General features: G+C 41.2%; 1 protein-coding gene and 1 pseudogene across 1 annotated transcript; one reads left to right on the forward strand and one right to left on the reverse strand.

Moving 5' to 3' along the window:
* Positions 1–2,413: 2,413 nt before the first annotated feature.
* On the reverse strand, positions 2,414–6,521 carry LOC130682678 (uncharacterized protein C2orf78-like). The gene is made up of 4 exons (XM_057497537.1): positions 6,056–6,521; positions 4,269–5,248; positions 3,741–4,175; positions 2,414–2,431 (listed from the first exon to the last, which is right to left on the reverse strand). Exons 1-4 carry the CDS (start codon positions 6,519–6,521, stop codon positions 2,414–2,416), a joined length of 1,899 nt encoding a protein of 632 aa, XP_057353520.1.
* Positions 5,247–14,119, forward strand: part of LOC130682565 (interleukin-1 alpha-like) — a 42,203-nt pseudogene continuing 33,330 nt past the window's right edge.

The following is a 14,119-nucleotide window of genomic DNA, read 5'->3' on the forward strand; positions in this document are numbered from 1 at the left end:
TCATAAGCCCCATTCACATATCTTCCTTCCACTTTGACTTTAGAACTTGGGAGGCTGAGTCTTGAGCAGGGCATCGATAGATAAGGTAAATTTTCTAATTTGTATAAATTGTAGTTACAGAAACATCACCTCTTAAGATTTTAGGGAGCCGCTGCCAGCTTGCTCACTCCTCCAGGCTCCTTTCCCTAGAACTACCGATGGCATCCCGTCTGTTCCATGAGGGCTAAAGGTCCCTGAGAGTGCCCGAGGACACATTGGTAAATCTCGGTCCCTCTCGGGTGTAGTCGTTGCACAGGCTGGCCCCGTGTTGGTCGTCTGCCCCCATGGTGCTAACTTGACGGGGCTCTGCCGTAGCGGTCTCGGGGCCTTGCTTATCATCATTCTGGCCACCTCTGTGATAGGCCCCTCCACAGACACCAGCTCCCAGATGAAGAGGACACGACATTTTCCACCGTAAAGACAGTGGGTTAATTATAATAAAAGAATTAAGTGCAATGGGAATATAGAGGAGAGACTGAGGAAGGCCTCACTGAGGAGACAGCATCTGGGCTAGGTGGTGAGAGAATTTCACTAAAATGAGGAAAGGACAGCCCAGGTATCAGGAAATGTACAAAAGCCTCAGAGCTTGGACATGTGCCATGGAGAGGCAGCCTCTGCTGTGTGAGGGGGTAGTGTGAAAGGGCGTGGAATTCATATGTGCACTTCCAACAAATATTTATGTGATACCTGCTAAGTTGAAGGCACTGTTGTGGGAAGTAGGAGCAGAGGACAGTTCTTGCTCCTCCATCCTCTGCATTCTAGCCGGGGAGAGAGAATGAAGTGAGTACATGGAATGTCATGACGATAAGTGCTTTGGAGAGCACCAAACAGGACGGAGAAGGGAGGGAGTGTCTGGGTGGTCAGGGAAGGCGTATGAAGATGTTGTTTGAGCACAGCCTTAAAGGAAATGAGGAACCAAGCCACTGGGTATTAGAGGGGTGGTGGAAAAGTGTCCTAAAGCAGAGGGAATAGTGGTACAAAGCCTCTGAGGCACAACTATGCTCAGCATGTTTGAGGACTAGTAAGGAAGTCAGTGTGGCTGGAGTAGGGAGGGAGCACTGAGTTTAGAGCAGTAGAAAATGGAATCAGAGAGGCTGGCAGTGGGCAGGAGGGAGGTGGGTCATGCAGGCCCTTGTAAGCCATAGTTTGGATCATTGTGGAATTACAGGTGAGTTGGAGACACAGATTGATATCTGTTTATAAGAGTTCTAAATGCTATGCTTAGAGTGTGGGCATTACCGTATGCTAGATGAAGATTTTTAGGCAACGGAGTAACCCAACCAAGTTTACATTTAGGAAAGATAACATCTTCCATATGGAGGAGCAATTGAAATAGTAGCGATTAGAAGTAGGAAGGTAGTAATCCAGACAGTAAAAAACAAGTCCTCTCTTATCAGACACCAGCTAGTCACAGACATACGCTTTGCAGGCGTAAATAAAAAACTACAGTTTTAAACTTTAATTTCTTTATAATGCTTTTAAATGATGGACTAAGAAATTCTGTGGCACACTTGGAGAAATCTTAGACTTGATTCTAGACTTAGTTCTGTTTGCCTGCTGGGTAGCTTAGACTTACATATTTCCAAGTCTTGCTTTTTCATCGTAAAATAGGGGCAGAGCTGTTCATCTGGGTACTTGCCAGGGTGCAGGGGCCCGTGGCCTGCGGGGAGCAGGCAGTGAGAGGAGGAGCTGAAGCAACTTGGGGCCTTGAAGGAGTGCTATAGGACCGGTTTTTTTAATAACTCCGCATCAGAAGTGAACCTCCCATTTGTGTCACTCAAAACCAGATTTCATTCTTCTTCTACCCTGTTTTGTTTTTTTTCCCACTCCCTTTTCCTGTACTTAAATCAATCACTGATGGGCGCTCTCTAGGAAGACAGATGGGTTTATCTCAATATGGTTTAGCTGTTTGGACCTGACCAGGCCTTCTCCCGTCTATACCCTTGCGTCTAACTGGGGGCTCTTCACAGTTTCCCAGAGAGTGAATTTTGACTTGGTATTAGATAATTCTTTATAGTATGTTCCTGAACACAAAATCACATTCCTCTTCAGAGTTACGCCTTTTCAGGGTAGTGGTAGTGTTGTGTGACTAAGAAATGTCACTCTCCAGAAAGGCGCATCACTTGTTGGTAGTGTGCCGTGACTTTAACCCTATTCCCTGTTTTACAGACAAACTTATCGGCGTCCACTGTACCCATGGTGTAAACAGGACTGGCTACCTCATCTGCAGGCGAGTTGCCAACCTCGAGAGGCAGACCCTGTTCCAGTTGTTTGGTTTACAATAGTAATGTAAGCTGGTTGCAGAAAATCAGCGTAGAAGCTTATGAGGGAGAAAGCAGTCTTACCCTCACGCAGAGATACCACCGGAAATCGTTTAACCTGCTTTTTCACACTTTAAAAATGCAGACATAAGCATATACATGTACTTTAATGGTATGATATTTATTTACTTATTTATTTTGAGAAGGGATTTTATTTTTTATTTTTATTTATAAATTTTCAATTGAAGTATAGTTGACATACTAATTTCAGGTTAATGGTATAATATTTAGACATCCTGTTTTATAATTTAGTGTATGGCAGATGTCTTCGTATAAAAGTCTTTGGAGACCTCATTCTTTTTTAAGGTTGCATTGCTTCTTCACTTACTGATGACCATAAGAAAGTCATAAGTTGTCGATATTATAAAATATTGAAGTAATGAATATTCCTGTATGAACATCTTTGAATACATATATACTGTCTTCTCAGAGACCATTTCACTCAGAATGGAATTTCTGAATCAGAGCAACCCTTGTGTTTTTGTGGATGTTGCTGCACTGTGCCAATTTATGTTCATTCAGAAAATATGTATTAGGCATCTTCTTTGTGTAAGCACTGTGCTGGGTGCTGGCAAAAAGACTTGTGAGACTTTGTGGGCAGAGAGACTTGACCAGCCTTCTCTGAATCCTACCAGTCTAGGGAGGGACTAGATACTCGAGAATCACATAGTTGCCTGTAGAATTACAACCCAAACAAGTGTGGACAGGTATATCTACATGTGAAAACTTATGTCTATGTGTGGAAACATATCTATCTATATCTATCTACTTGTGGAAACATATCTATCTGTCTATTTTTCATAAACTTAAATCTATCTATGTGTGTAAACTTATATCTATCTATATCTATCTACATGTGGAAACATATCTATCTACGTGTGGAAACTTTTATCTATCTATATCTACATGTGGAAACGTATCTATCTATCTACGTGGGGAAACTTTTATGTATCCATATCTATCTATCTGTCTACATGTGGAAACTTATATCTATCTATCTGCATCTGGTAACCAAAGTGGCACCAACAATCCTATCATCTCTTACATTATTATATAGCCATAGGAGTCAGCAATTTCCATCTCCTTTTCCCTTTCAATGAAAAACTGTATTTTCCCCAAGGAGGTGTATTTGGCAGCATTCTCACGCTCTTGTTGAGCCTGCCTCTTCATAGCTTCCCGCTCTGGCCTCTGCTCTTCTGTGACAGGCTCTGACACTTCTGGCCCAAGGATGTCAGATATCCTCCATGGACGTGGTATGAAGAAGTAGACCTCTTGGTTTATATATGGGCTTTTAGGCTTGGGTGGAGGCTGGTTCTGGGGCACAGCAGTGGGAATGGGCTCCTGCTGGAGAGAAGTGCAAGGTAATGTTCTGTAGGGTACAGGTCTAGAAGCAGCAGACTTGGTGACACTAGGCTGGGTAGACTTCGTCAGGTCTCGTTGGGTTGAGTTGGTCGAGACTGGACCCAGAGATGAGCAGGCAGGATCTGTTAAAGATGCAGGGGCTTGCTGGGATGAATTGACTGCAGTAGACAGAGCTGCATTTGTAGAGCCAGGCTGGGTAGAGGACGCCAAAGCTGGCTGGTCTGAGGCTGGAGACTGACGCCTACGAGGAACTCGGCAAACTGGAGACCTTTCTTCCATCAAAAAATGCAAAGGCACAAATTTGAGCTTCCCAGGAGGTGGCAGTTCACTCTGAGATGGAGATGGACACTCCTTGTTGACACTGCCATCTGGTTTCTGGTCTTTGACATGAGTTCTCTGAAGTCTTTTCCCCTCATGTAGAATATTCAGCCGTGGTTTGGTGGCCAGGGGTGGCTGGGGGTCTTTGGGGTTCCTTGAATTTCCCAAGTCCTGGGAAGAAGAGAATCGAGGTTTCTTATCAATCCTCTTCCCCAGTGCATGAAAAACCTGCACAGACTCCAGCATGTGCATGCCTAGCCTGCTTAGAGTTGTTTCAAAGTTCTCTTGGCTGAGCTCAGGTTCATCTTTCTTCCGCTTCATCCGGGGAATTGTTGGCTCTTTTTGTGCTTTGACTTTGTTTCCAGACTGCTCACCCTCTTCAGCTTTCTTGGAGTTCCTTTTTCTGGTTCTTATGGTCTTCTGTGCACAGCTCCTAGTTTTTCTGGTCCTCCTTGGTGCAGTTATTGGAGATTTGCGTCTAGAACGCTTGGACTTGTTCGCAGGAGCCTCATCACCATCTGCAACATTGCAGATATTCATGTCTCCCTCCGGTGCCTCGGGAGCACCACTGAGAGGCTCAGAGGCTTCATGATTGTTCTTCATTGCTTGACCAGGAGACCTCTTTTTTGCACATGACCTTTTCTGCACCTGGTTTAATTCGGTGGCTCTGCTATCTTGGGTTTTGCTCACCTTGGGACCTTTGGACTGAATAAAGTTTTTCAAGGAACTGAAGAACTGAGGAAGTTGACTGTCTCCTGCCTGGTCAGCAACGTTTGCAAAACTGCTGTTCGATTCGTTCTCATTTACAAGTGTGCCTTGGTCCTCAAGGCTCAGGCTGTTCTTCCCCAGATCAATGTTTTCAGAACAAGGCTGCTTCTCTCGGTTGAGGGGATCAGTGCAGGCCTGGAGATGGTGAGTATCAGGGATGTGTATAGGAGGTAGTACATCATCTTGGTTTTCTGCTGTGATCTGGGAGGCATCCAGAGGCTTCAGAAGCTTGTTTTTACTATCCTCCAAATTGTTATTCTGTGTTTGTTCCTGATTTTTAGCTGGAGGAAGTGTCGAGGGATTACCAGAACCGTGCACTGAAGCTCTCACTGAAATGCCTCCAACCTCAGGTGGTGGGTTATTCTCAAGTGTCTGGCTATGTGGATCTTGTGACAGACAAAATATCTGGTGAGGCTGCAAACCCCGGGAAGCCTCCATCACTACAAAGGAACAAGGAAGAAGTCAGTCTTTGGTAAGTGAGATGCTTCTAGATGCAACACAGAAACCATGCACTGCTCAACATGGACAAGACTTTTCTACTAGTTCTTAAGAGTCATGGGCAGCACCCTGTGCTAGGAGATAGAGGAGGCAGCTGTTCTAGTTCTTACTGCTGATCATTTGATGTCACTTTGCTTGGTTTCCTTTGTACTTCATAGGACTTTTAGAAGACAAATAAAAGGTAAAAGTGATTTTTAAAATATGAAATGTTTTACAAGGCCTAGCAGTCTTATATGTAGTCTTCAATAATCCTATCTTCTTTCCTGAGAAGTTAAGAAAACCTCACCCATAGACTAAGAGAGAGAATGGAGTTCTTCCTCATGAAATATGTAAGCAAGGACAGATTCATATCCTGCTTGTTTTGGACAAGATCCCTGAAAAAAAGGTCTTAAATCCTGGTGTCAATTAAGAAAGTGAGGGAAAGTTAAACTGGTACTAGCACAATAAGTGAAATGCCTTCCAAAAATCAGGACTAGATCAGGAAAAGGGAGTTCCTTGCAGTGTGGGAGTGTGCAGGGGGAGTGATGAGCTAGGGCCGTGAAAAGCATGTTATCCCTTGGCATGCTCTCTGTGCTTGTGGCATAGATGACCGTCACAGTGTCCTGCCTTCCCACCTCCATTAGGTCTGAAAATAAAGAGCACTGAGAGAGAGTGGTGGTTATTGAAGTCTCAGGACTTGAACTCTACCTATTTGACCTTTCTTTTGAATGCTGACCTTATTCCTCTCCATACGTGCTGTTTGCACTCACCTTGAAAACGTGTTTCTGTGATGGTTTGAGTAGACACGTAGTAGTGGATTCCAGATGTGGAGACTGGTGGTTGGGTACCTGCGGGCTGAATCTCCTGCAGTACCGTCATTTCTGGTCGAGGGGCAGAGGCCCTACTTCCTGTATTTGTCACAGAGCCATAGGATTGCCAGCAGGGGACAAGTTCTCCAGATCGCAGAGTCCCCGTTGTGCCTTGATTGTAATAATATATCTGGCTCCCTTGCTGGTAAGGATGTGACAGACTATGTCCCTGATTTAGCATCTGGGTTGGTATTCCCTGAACAAGCCTGCCAGGAAGTGATGGATACACAGGGACCATGTAGTTGGCATACGAAGTCTGAGCATAGTGAGTTGCCATACTCATGGCTCTGTTCTGGTTAGTGACAGTCATAGTGAAGTCTCCGACTGAAGTGGAGATCTGGCGCTGGCTGGTAACTGCAGACCACATAGTTGTGCTGGGATGTTGGTAAAGGTAGGCAGTACCCATGAGTGGCTGGAAAGAGGTGCCAGAGGCTGATGGCGGCAGCGATGTCGAACTGGCAGTGGGAGCAGAGACTCTGGAGAAATCGCAGCCTCTTCCTGTTAAGGAAGAAGCTGCATGGCTCACCACAGGAGCAGGGAGCTGCAGAGAATGTGAAGTTCCAAGTAAAGATGGATTTTGGAAATTTTCTGTAGGGAAAAAAATCAGTGAGGTTGAAAATTCTGTGTCAGAGTAGCAGCATTACCTTAAAGTTGCTGCTATCAGGAAGACTGTAACATCAACTCACTAGACCTGGCAAGAATCACTGCCTTTCTGCTGGTTCTCAGTGCTGGAGCAGTTTGGTATCCTTCAGTACTCACTGCCCATGCTCCCAGCTTGGTCAGATGTGCAGAAGACCCAGGAGAGGGGTTCCTAAAGGTTCTCTAGGCTAGAAGCAACCTTCTCCCTGCCCTTCTTCCCTATGAGCCTGCATTAGTATCTTCTCCTGTGCTATTTCCTAGAACTGAAGCATTTTAGAACTGGGAGGTCCCTCAAGAACTTCTAATACTCTTTTTTTACAAGTGAGGAGACTGAGGCTTAGAGAGGTCAGATGGGCTTGTTCGAGTTCTCCCATTATGTTAGTGTCATTACCAGGTTAAAGGACCCTAAGTATCCTGCCTTCCTTGCCAGGACTCTATTCTGAGCATTACACTGCCCAATACCAGAACAAATAAAACTTTTCATATGGGCCCCCCCCTTTTTTTTGGTCCATTGGAAAATAGCACATCTGCTTCCATTGTAATCCTCATGTCCATTTTGCTTGTGCAGTTCACATGCTCTTACCCAGAGTTCACATATAGCTTAGTCCAGTTGGTAAATTTAAGCGGTCATTCTTACCCTCTTCAAGCCATGTTTCTGATCCTCCCTCAAAATGACTACCTGAGAGTGAGTTTCTCAAAAAGTGCTTTTTGAGAGAAAAAAGTTATTTAAACTCTGTGAGCTTTAGGTTATTCTTCTATAAAGTGGTTATAATAGTAACAATAATGACAGTAAAAATTCATACATGGATAAAAGTGATATTACATATGATTTATATAGAGTGAAATATAAGTTCTGGAAAGATAATGAGAAAAATTATGAAAAACATATCACAAAACTAAAAAAGAAATATGGAGATACTAATGGAAACTGGGGTATGTATGGAGCAAGCATTAAGCATAAGTTTACTATTAAATGGAGTTCTGTATCGTATGTGGAAAACTATGAAAGTGAATATTGACTACTGTATGTTAGTGAGTACTACTGACCAAAAAACAGCCCACAGTAGAAGGTGATTTTGAATGAATTCCTAGACAGTACATTCAGACAGAGAAGATAATATCAGTAAAAAGTTGCATAAACAGCAGCAAAATGCAATAAATGTGTAAATACAGGTAGCTACAATTTTTGTAGAAAAATATTTCAGTAAAAACTGAGGCAAAGCAGAGAGCAAGATACTAAGTATAAAGGAATTCCATTATTGTGCTCTTTCATAGCTGTCTGAATATTAGCCAGCAAGTAACAGATATCAAGCCTAGTAGAAATATATATATTTCAATTAATATAATCACATAAGAGAAGAGAAAAGAGCACTTAACAAGTATCATGAAGGTTTTAATATTTATCTTAAAATCTACATCATAGTCTTCAACATACAGGACAATGTCCCCAAAGCCCAGAAAAACCATCATGGCTAGAATTAAATTTAATTTTTTTAATTTAGGAAAACCCAAAGGACTCCACAAAATTTTATTAGATAAATGTGGAATTAAAGTTGTGGGGCTTGATTTTTCCTTCTTAGAATAGCTAATATCTAAAAGCAGATAATGGGTGTTTATTAGTGTGCTCTCTGTATTAGGAAGAAAATAACTAAAGATAGAAAGCAGTCTTGACTTGGAACTTACTTATCACAAAAGCAGTTAGTCCTGATTCAAGTGAGGAGATAACATTTTTTAAAAAAGACTTAATTTTATTCTTAATAGGCAGAACATCTACATAGTTTAAAAATCAGAATGACATAAAATAGTGAAAATTCTGTTTCCTTCACTCTCCTAGATAACCATTTTAGTTTCTTGTTTATAGGAAGTATGATTTCTAAAACATACTTCTAAAATGTTTACATTCAAAACTGTAAGGTGTCATCTGTGGTTCACAGAGGCAACAGGAAAAAACGAACAAGCTCCTTGTTTCTGATGTGTGATTCCCTGTCTGGCCTTACTGTCCTTAGTCTACTCATGGAAGCATTTGCTTAAATCAAATGTGTTCTGCCCTGCTCTGAGCAGATTTCATTCTATGCTTCTGCTTTAATTTAAAATCTTTGATTCCTTCAACATTCCACTCAAACTGCTCCTTTTTTATGAGAGCTGCTCCATGCTTGCCTTCATTCTTATATTTTCTCTACCCTCTTGGTTCCTGTTGGCCTGTGCTGATGAAAACAATCTTCAACTTCCTTCCTTTTGAATAGCCTAGTACTCTCTATCCTCTCTCCTTACTTTCTCTTTTCACCTAGTTTAGATAGAACACTCCAAAATGTGTGGATAGTACTTTTTGAACATCATTAAATTAAAAATAGTTGATTTGAAACTTTAGTGGAGGGAGGCCACTACAGATGATACATCTCAACATATACTGCCAGTTTCCTACATCACCTTGTTTTCTCTGTTTCTGTTGAAGCACTTTCAAGATACCTCTGATTTCATTTTCTACATTGGTGCCCTTTAAAACTCAATATTGGAAAAAAAGGGTCCAGAGAGAAGTAATCTGCCTTCCTAATGTAACAGATGAGCAAAAAACAGTTTTTCTTGGAGAGTCAATGACTTTTCCAAAGTCACACAGCTAGTAAATGTCAAAGTCAAAACTGAAATTAGGCCTCCAGATATCTAGTTTGACACTTGCCCCCATTATTTCATGATATTTTAAGTCTGTACTACATTTAGGGGCAAAAAAAATGTAATGAAAATCTTTAAAAAGTTCCTTTCCTTACCAGACATGGCAGAGAAGAAGAGGAAACAACAACTATAGATATAAGAGATGAGGATAATATAGTAGATGATATCTCAGTGACTGAAGCCAAGAGCACGTGTGTCCAGGATGAAGATCACTGGTCACTGGTCACTTGAGATGATCCAGGTTTGTTTATAAGCAGCTCCATGGAAACCCCAAGATTCCAGCAGGTGTGGTAGGTTGGTGGGAGAACGATGTCACAAGCAGGCAGTGTGAGGTAGCCAATATGGAGGTCAGCTTCCCAACTAGAAGGCAGGATTTGATGGAGTAGTAGCAGAGCTGAAACAACATCTAAATGGCTCAGTCTGTGAAGGTGAAATCCTAGAAGACAGGTGTGATAGCCTCACTTCCCCCCAGGATCTTATGTTAGAGAAATCACCTCAACATTTCTTATACATGTTCATTACTATAAAAAACTAATTATTTATAATATATTTTATAACATATATGACACATTTTAAATTATATGTACTGTTCATTCATATCCTTAGGAAGGAGCAACATTTAGGTTGAGCAGTTACACTTGTTCTGAAATCATATCAGTTGATGTGTTTAATGCACTTGCCCTTTTTTCGGAGCGCAGGAAGGGATTAAGGAGCTCTTTCTGTAACTTGGTTCAAGAATTGGATGAATTTGTTGAGTGCACCTTGTGAGGAAAGATGTTGTCCAAGGATCTTTCCTTTTAGTTTCTTCTCCTTGAATCTGATCTTCCTTGGGCTGCGCTGGGGTAAGCCAGGTTGCACTTGCACCTCTATTCTGCTTTTTTTCTTGTTATAGGCATTGTTTCTGGGACAAGCCTTGATCCGGCATTCTCATGCTCATGGATGTTACTTTCTGTCAGCTTCCAGCAGCAGGGGTGCTGTTTTTAAGTGCCTGATCCTTCCCCAAATGAGCTTTGCCCATTAGATGCAAACACCAGAGAGCTAGAAGACATCACTGATTGCAAATCTTTCCTCTTTCAGCCTTTGGTTGCAGTTCTTTTGACCATAATTTGTTATCTCTGGCTTGTTAGGCTGCACAGGTATCCTGCCATCCCACTCTTTTATACACGAGAGACATTGCTGATATTTTCCCTTTTCCTTCTCACATAGTATACCCAGTGTGACAGTTAGAGTAGCCTCCTCTTCTCTTGCAAACAGGTAGAGTCTTGGAACCCTAGGATTCTCTGCCTGCCATGTTTAGGCACAATGCAGGCAAGCTGAGGAGGAGAATAGTTAGAGAAAGAGGCCATTCCTGGAGGACAGGGAACAGGCAAGGTGAACAGATATAGGAAGAGAGACTCGTGTGGATTTTTCAGTTTCTGTGAGAATCAAGTTGACACATTTTTATCCTCATATTAACAGGACAGTTCAATATATATTACATATATTTTAGGTAGCTAGGAGGGTCGCAGCAAGATACCCTTTCAGTTGCTGCTGTTTATTTTTTGCCTCTTTGCTTCCACAGAAAGCATTTTCTGTCAGTGTCACAGAGTACTTTTTTAAAATGATCTTTACATAAAGGTATGGACCTCTCATGTAATGCCTCCTCTTGTTTTTAAACAATTATTTTAAAGATTCACTGAGCATTAAATCCTAAGTAAACACCAAATACAAAGTTTGAGTCCCCATTCAGAGTCATTTATCTACAGGCAAGTATATCTCTCGGCTCTAGAGCAATCGTTCCCAAAATGTGGTTCCCACACCAGTATTAGCATCTCCTGAGGATTTATTGGAAGTGAACATCCTCAGACCCCACCCTCTGCCTACTGCATCAGACGTGCTGGGGGTGGAGTCCACCATTCTGTTTTAAAAAGCCTTTCAGCTAACTGTCATATATATGCTAATATTTGAGAATTTGAGCACCACTGATCTTGCCTGTTAGAATCAGAATGAAGACTCAGATCTCATCTGAGTAGCATAGGCACGTTTTTGAAACTAGATTGTACTCCTGGAGTAGTGCAAGCTCCACAGTGGAGGATGGGAAGCCGAGTAGCGAGAGCTATGAGAGTAACATATCCAGGGGATAGAGCATCTGTTCAAGAGGTGCCACAAGTGGAAGCAAAGGTTGACCTAGCTGGGCACATTGGGTGTTTGAGTACAGAGGTCATTAGGGATCAGCAAAGCAGGGTTGGTAACAAATGACTGGGATGCATAAGCTGAAATCAGGTGCCTGGACATATGGGCAAGAGAAAGACAGTGCTCAACCTTGGAGGAAACAGGATCCTAGAGATGTATCAAAGCAGGAAAAACTCAGAATTCCAGGGAACAAAACAGGAATCAGTTACAGGATTTTGTTATAGGAACAATGCTGAGGCCATGTCACTGCAGGAGTGCACTTGGTCTGAGTGAAATTAAAACTTAGTTCCAGTGATAGATGACCTGAATGCACTCAGAGTTGTTACACTCTTCTGAATTAAAGGCAGTGAAAGGTTCTGTAATATGGGATTTGGCAAACAGGAACTTCATGCTTGGCCAGGTGGCTTCAGAAGCTATAGAGATGCAGATATGGGGACCTTGACAAGGACCTAGACAAGATTGCCACAAAACCTTAGCTTCTTTAGTTAAATAACCAATTACTAACACCGTGTGGCTATCATGGCCCTATAGAGCACAGTGAATCTGTTTCTTTTTGCTTCTCTTCACTATTTGATTATCTGTAATGCTTAATAGCTTCATCGAATGAAAGATCCTGCTTTTAATTCTTCATTAAGCAAGGGCATAGATAATGTCCTTTTAATATTCTGGCTTCTATACTTATACATGTTACCTTGGAGATGTGACATCAGAACTAAATCCCAGGTGTGGTTTGACCAGTAAAGCTTAGATTCAAACAATAGCATTCCTTGTTTTGGACATTTCTATGATTTGTTTCTCTTTGGTGGTCCTGTTACATTACTGAGCAATATTAGTTATCTATCAACCAAAATTCCCAAATTTAATTCAAATGTATTGATTGCTCATAAAATGCAAATTTTACACATTGAGATGCTATGTTTTCTCCCCTTTCTCAGTGTGATGACATGGTTCACTTTGTAGTGCAGATCTGTAATATCTGCACTCAAGTTATTGATAAAAATGTGGCATGAAGTGCAATGAAAATTTAACCACAGTTACACTTATACCAATCAAGCTTCTGATTTCAGGTTTCTCCTTACTGCATGTTACAATATGTCGAAGCAACCACAGCATCACTACAAGTATTTATTAAAAAAAAAAGTTAATCAGAATGTTTGACTAATGGACTGCTTTAATCTGTATGTGTCACATTCACAATCCCTCTTTGACATAGTTTTAATATCCTTGCTTTATAAATACTCATGATACTTCTCAACATCTCTCAGAGTTCAATACAAATTATAGTATAAAATCTAATTATGAAAAAGGATAGTCCTGGAATAAAGTACAAGATTGGTAGGGCTCTTTAACATTTCAACACGAAAAATAAGTAGAGTCAAAATAATTCCTGACTTTTAGAAGACAATGAACAATCTTTATATTAGCTAGCTCCAGAATAACCAAAATTTCAAAATGTCCATGGAGGTGTGATATATTTCTTCCCTTGCACACTAGGAGAACACCATGTGTGCTACGCGATTCATTGGATGGCAGCTATTCTTAGGACAACAATTCAAAATGATAACTTTTTTTATATTGAGGGAGAAGGGGGACTGTTGGGGCAATCAGTTTGCACTGCAAAGCCCTTGAATGAACCAAAAATGGTGGTGAATGTGACCTGCATAGACAAGTTTGCAAAGCTCAGACAATAATTTAGCCTGAATGATGACTAACAGAAGCCTTTTGTCCTCCTTAGTTAGACCAGGCTTTCAGCACAGACATAACTGATTTGGGGGCTTACAAGATCAATAATTCAATAGTTGATTCCCAAGTCCTCTGTTGAAATATCGCTGTCTCTTTTTCAAGATGCTGTTTTCTCTGAAAACCTACTTGATTCTTCACACAACATCAAGCCTGAATTTTTCTATTAAGGATTTTTCCAAGCCTCCTCAAACAAACTTGTTTTTGTTAGTTTGTTTTTGCTTAATAGATTTCCAAAGCTGGGTGTAAACTTCTTCTAACATATGTAATAGTATTTTTAAAAGTTCTTTGAAAGTTTTCATATTCAGAGGGTGTGGCGTTTCTTCTATACTACCTGCTTTGCTAGCAGTTCACTTAACTATTTCATGGTTATACTTGAGGCAATTGGTGGCCAAATTTGGCAGTTTTAATAATGAAGAACATTATCAATTCAGGGCTCTTTTTTGCTTATAAGACACAGAAATAAACAGAAGCCAGCTGATGCCAACTTTGGTCAAGATTCTTCAGGTACCGCCTCTAGTAAATCATCTTGAGCAGGGTTGGCAAGGTGGATGGCATATATGGGTGATGTTGGACAGACTGAGCGAATGGGAAGGGTGAACAAAATCCTTATAATTTGGGCGCACACTATAAAATGTTCTGCTACAATCTACTGAATAATTCTTAAAAGTCACAATGCCAAGAAATTACCTTTAATTTTTGAACTCGTAGTCAATTCATTGCACTTGGTGATGAAACACTTTCAGA

The sequence above is a fragment of the Manis pentadactyla genome, chromosome 2 (genome assembly GCF_030020395.1).
Source record: "Manis pentadactyla isolate mManPen7 chromosome 2, mManPen7.hap1, whole genome shotgun sequence".
In the NCBI taxonomy this organism is placed as follows: Eukaryota; Metazoa; Chordata; class Mammalia; order Pholidota; family Manidae; genus Manis; species Manis pentadactyla.

What these genes read in the sequence shown, in the direction of transcription:
- LOC130682678 (XM_057497537.1), bottom strand. Translation starts at nt 6,521, where the DNA reads ATGTGGTCTGCAGTTACCAGCCAGCGCCAGATCTCCACTTCAGTCGGA. An exon ending in CACAGAAACACGTTTTCAAG is followed by an intron (nt 5,249 to 6,055) that starts GTGAGTGCAAAC and finishes GTTCCTTTGTAG; the next exon opens with TGATGGAGGCTTCCCGGGGT. An exon ending in ACATGCTGGAGTCTGTGCAG is followed by an intron (nt 4,176 to 4,268) that starts GTTTTTCATGCA and finishes AAAGACCCCCAG; the next exon opens with CCACCCCTGGCCACCAAACC.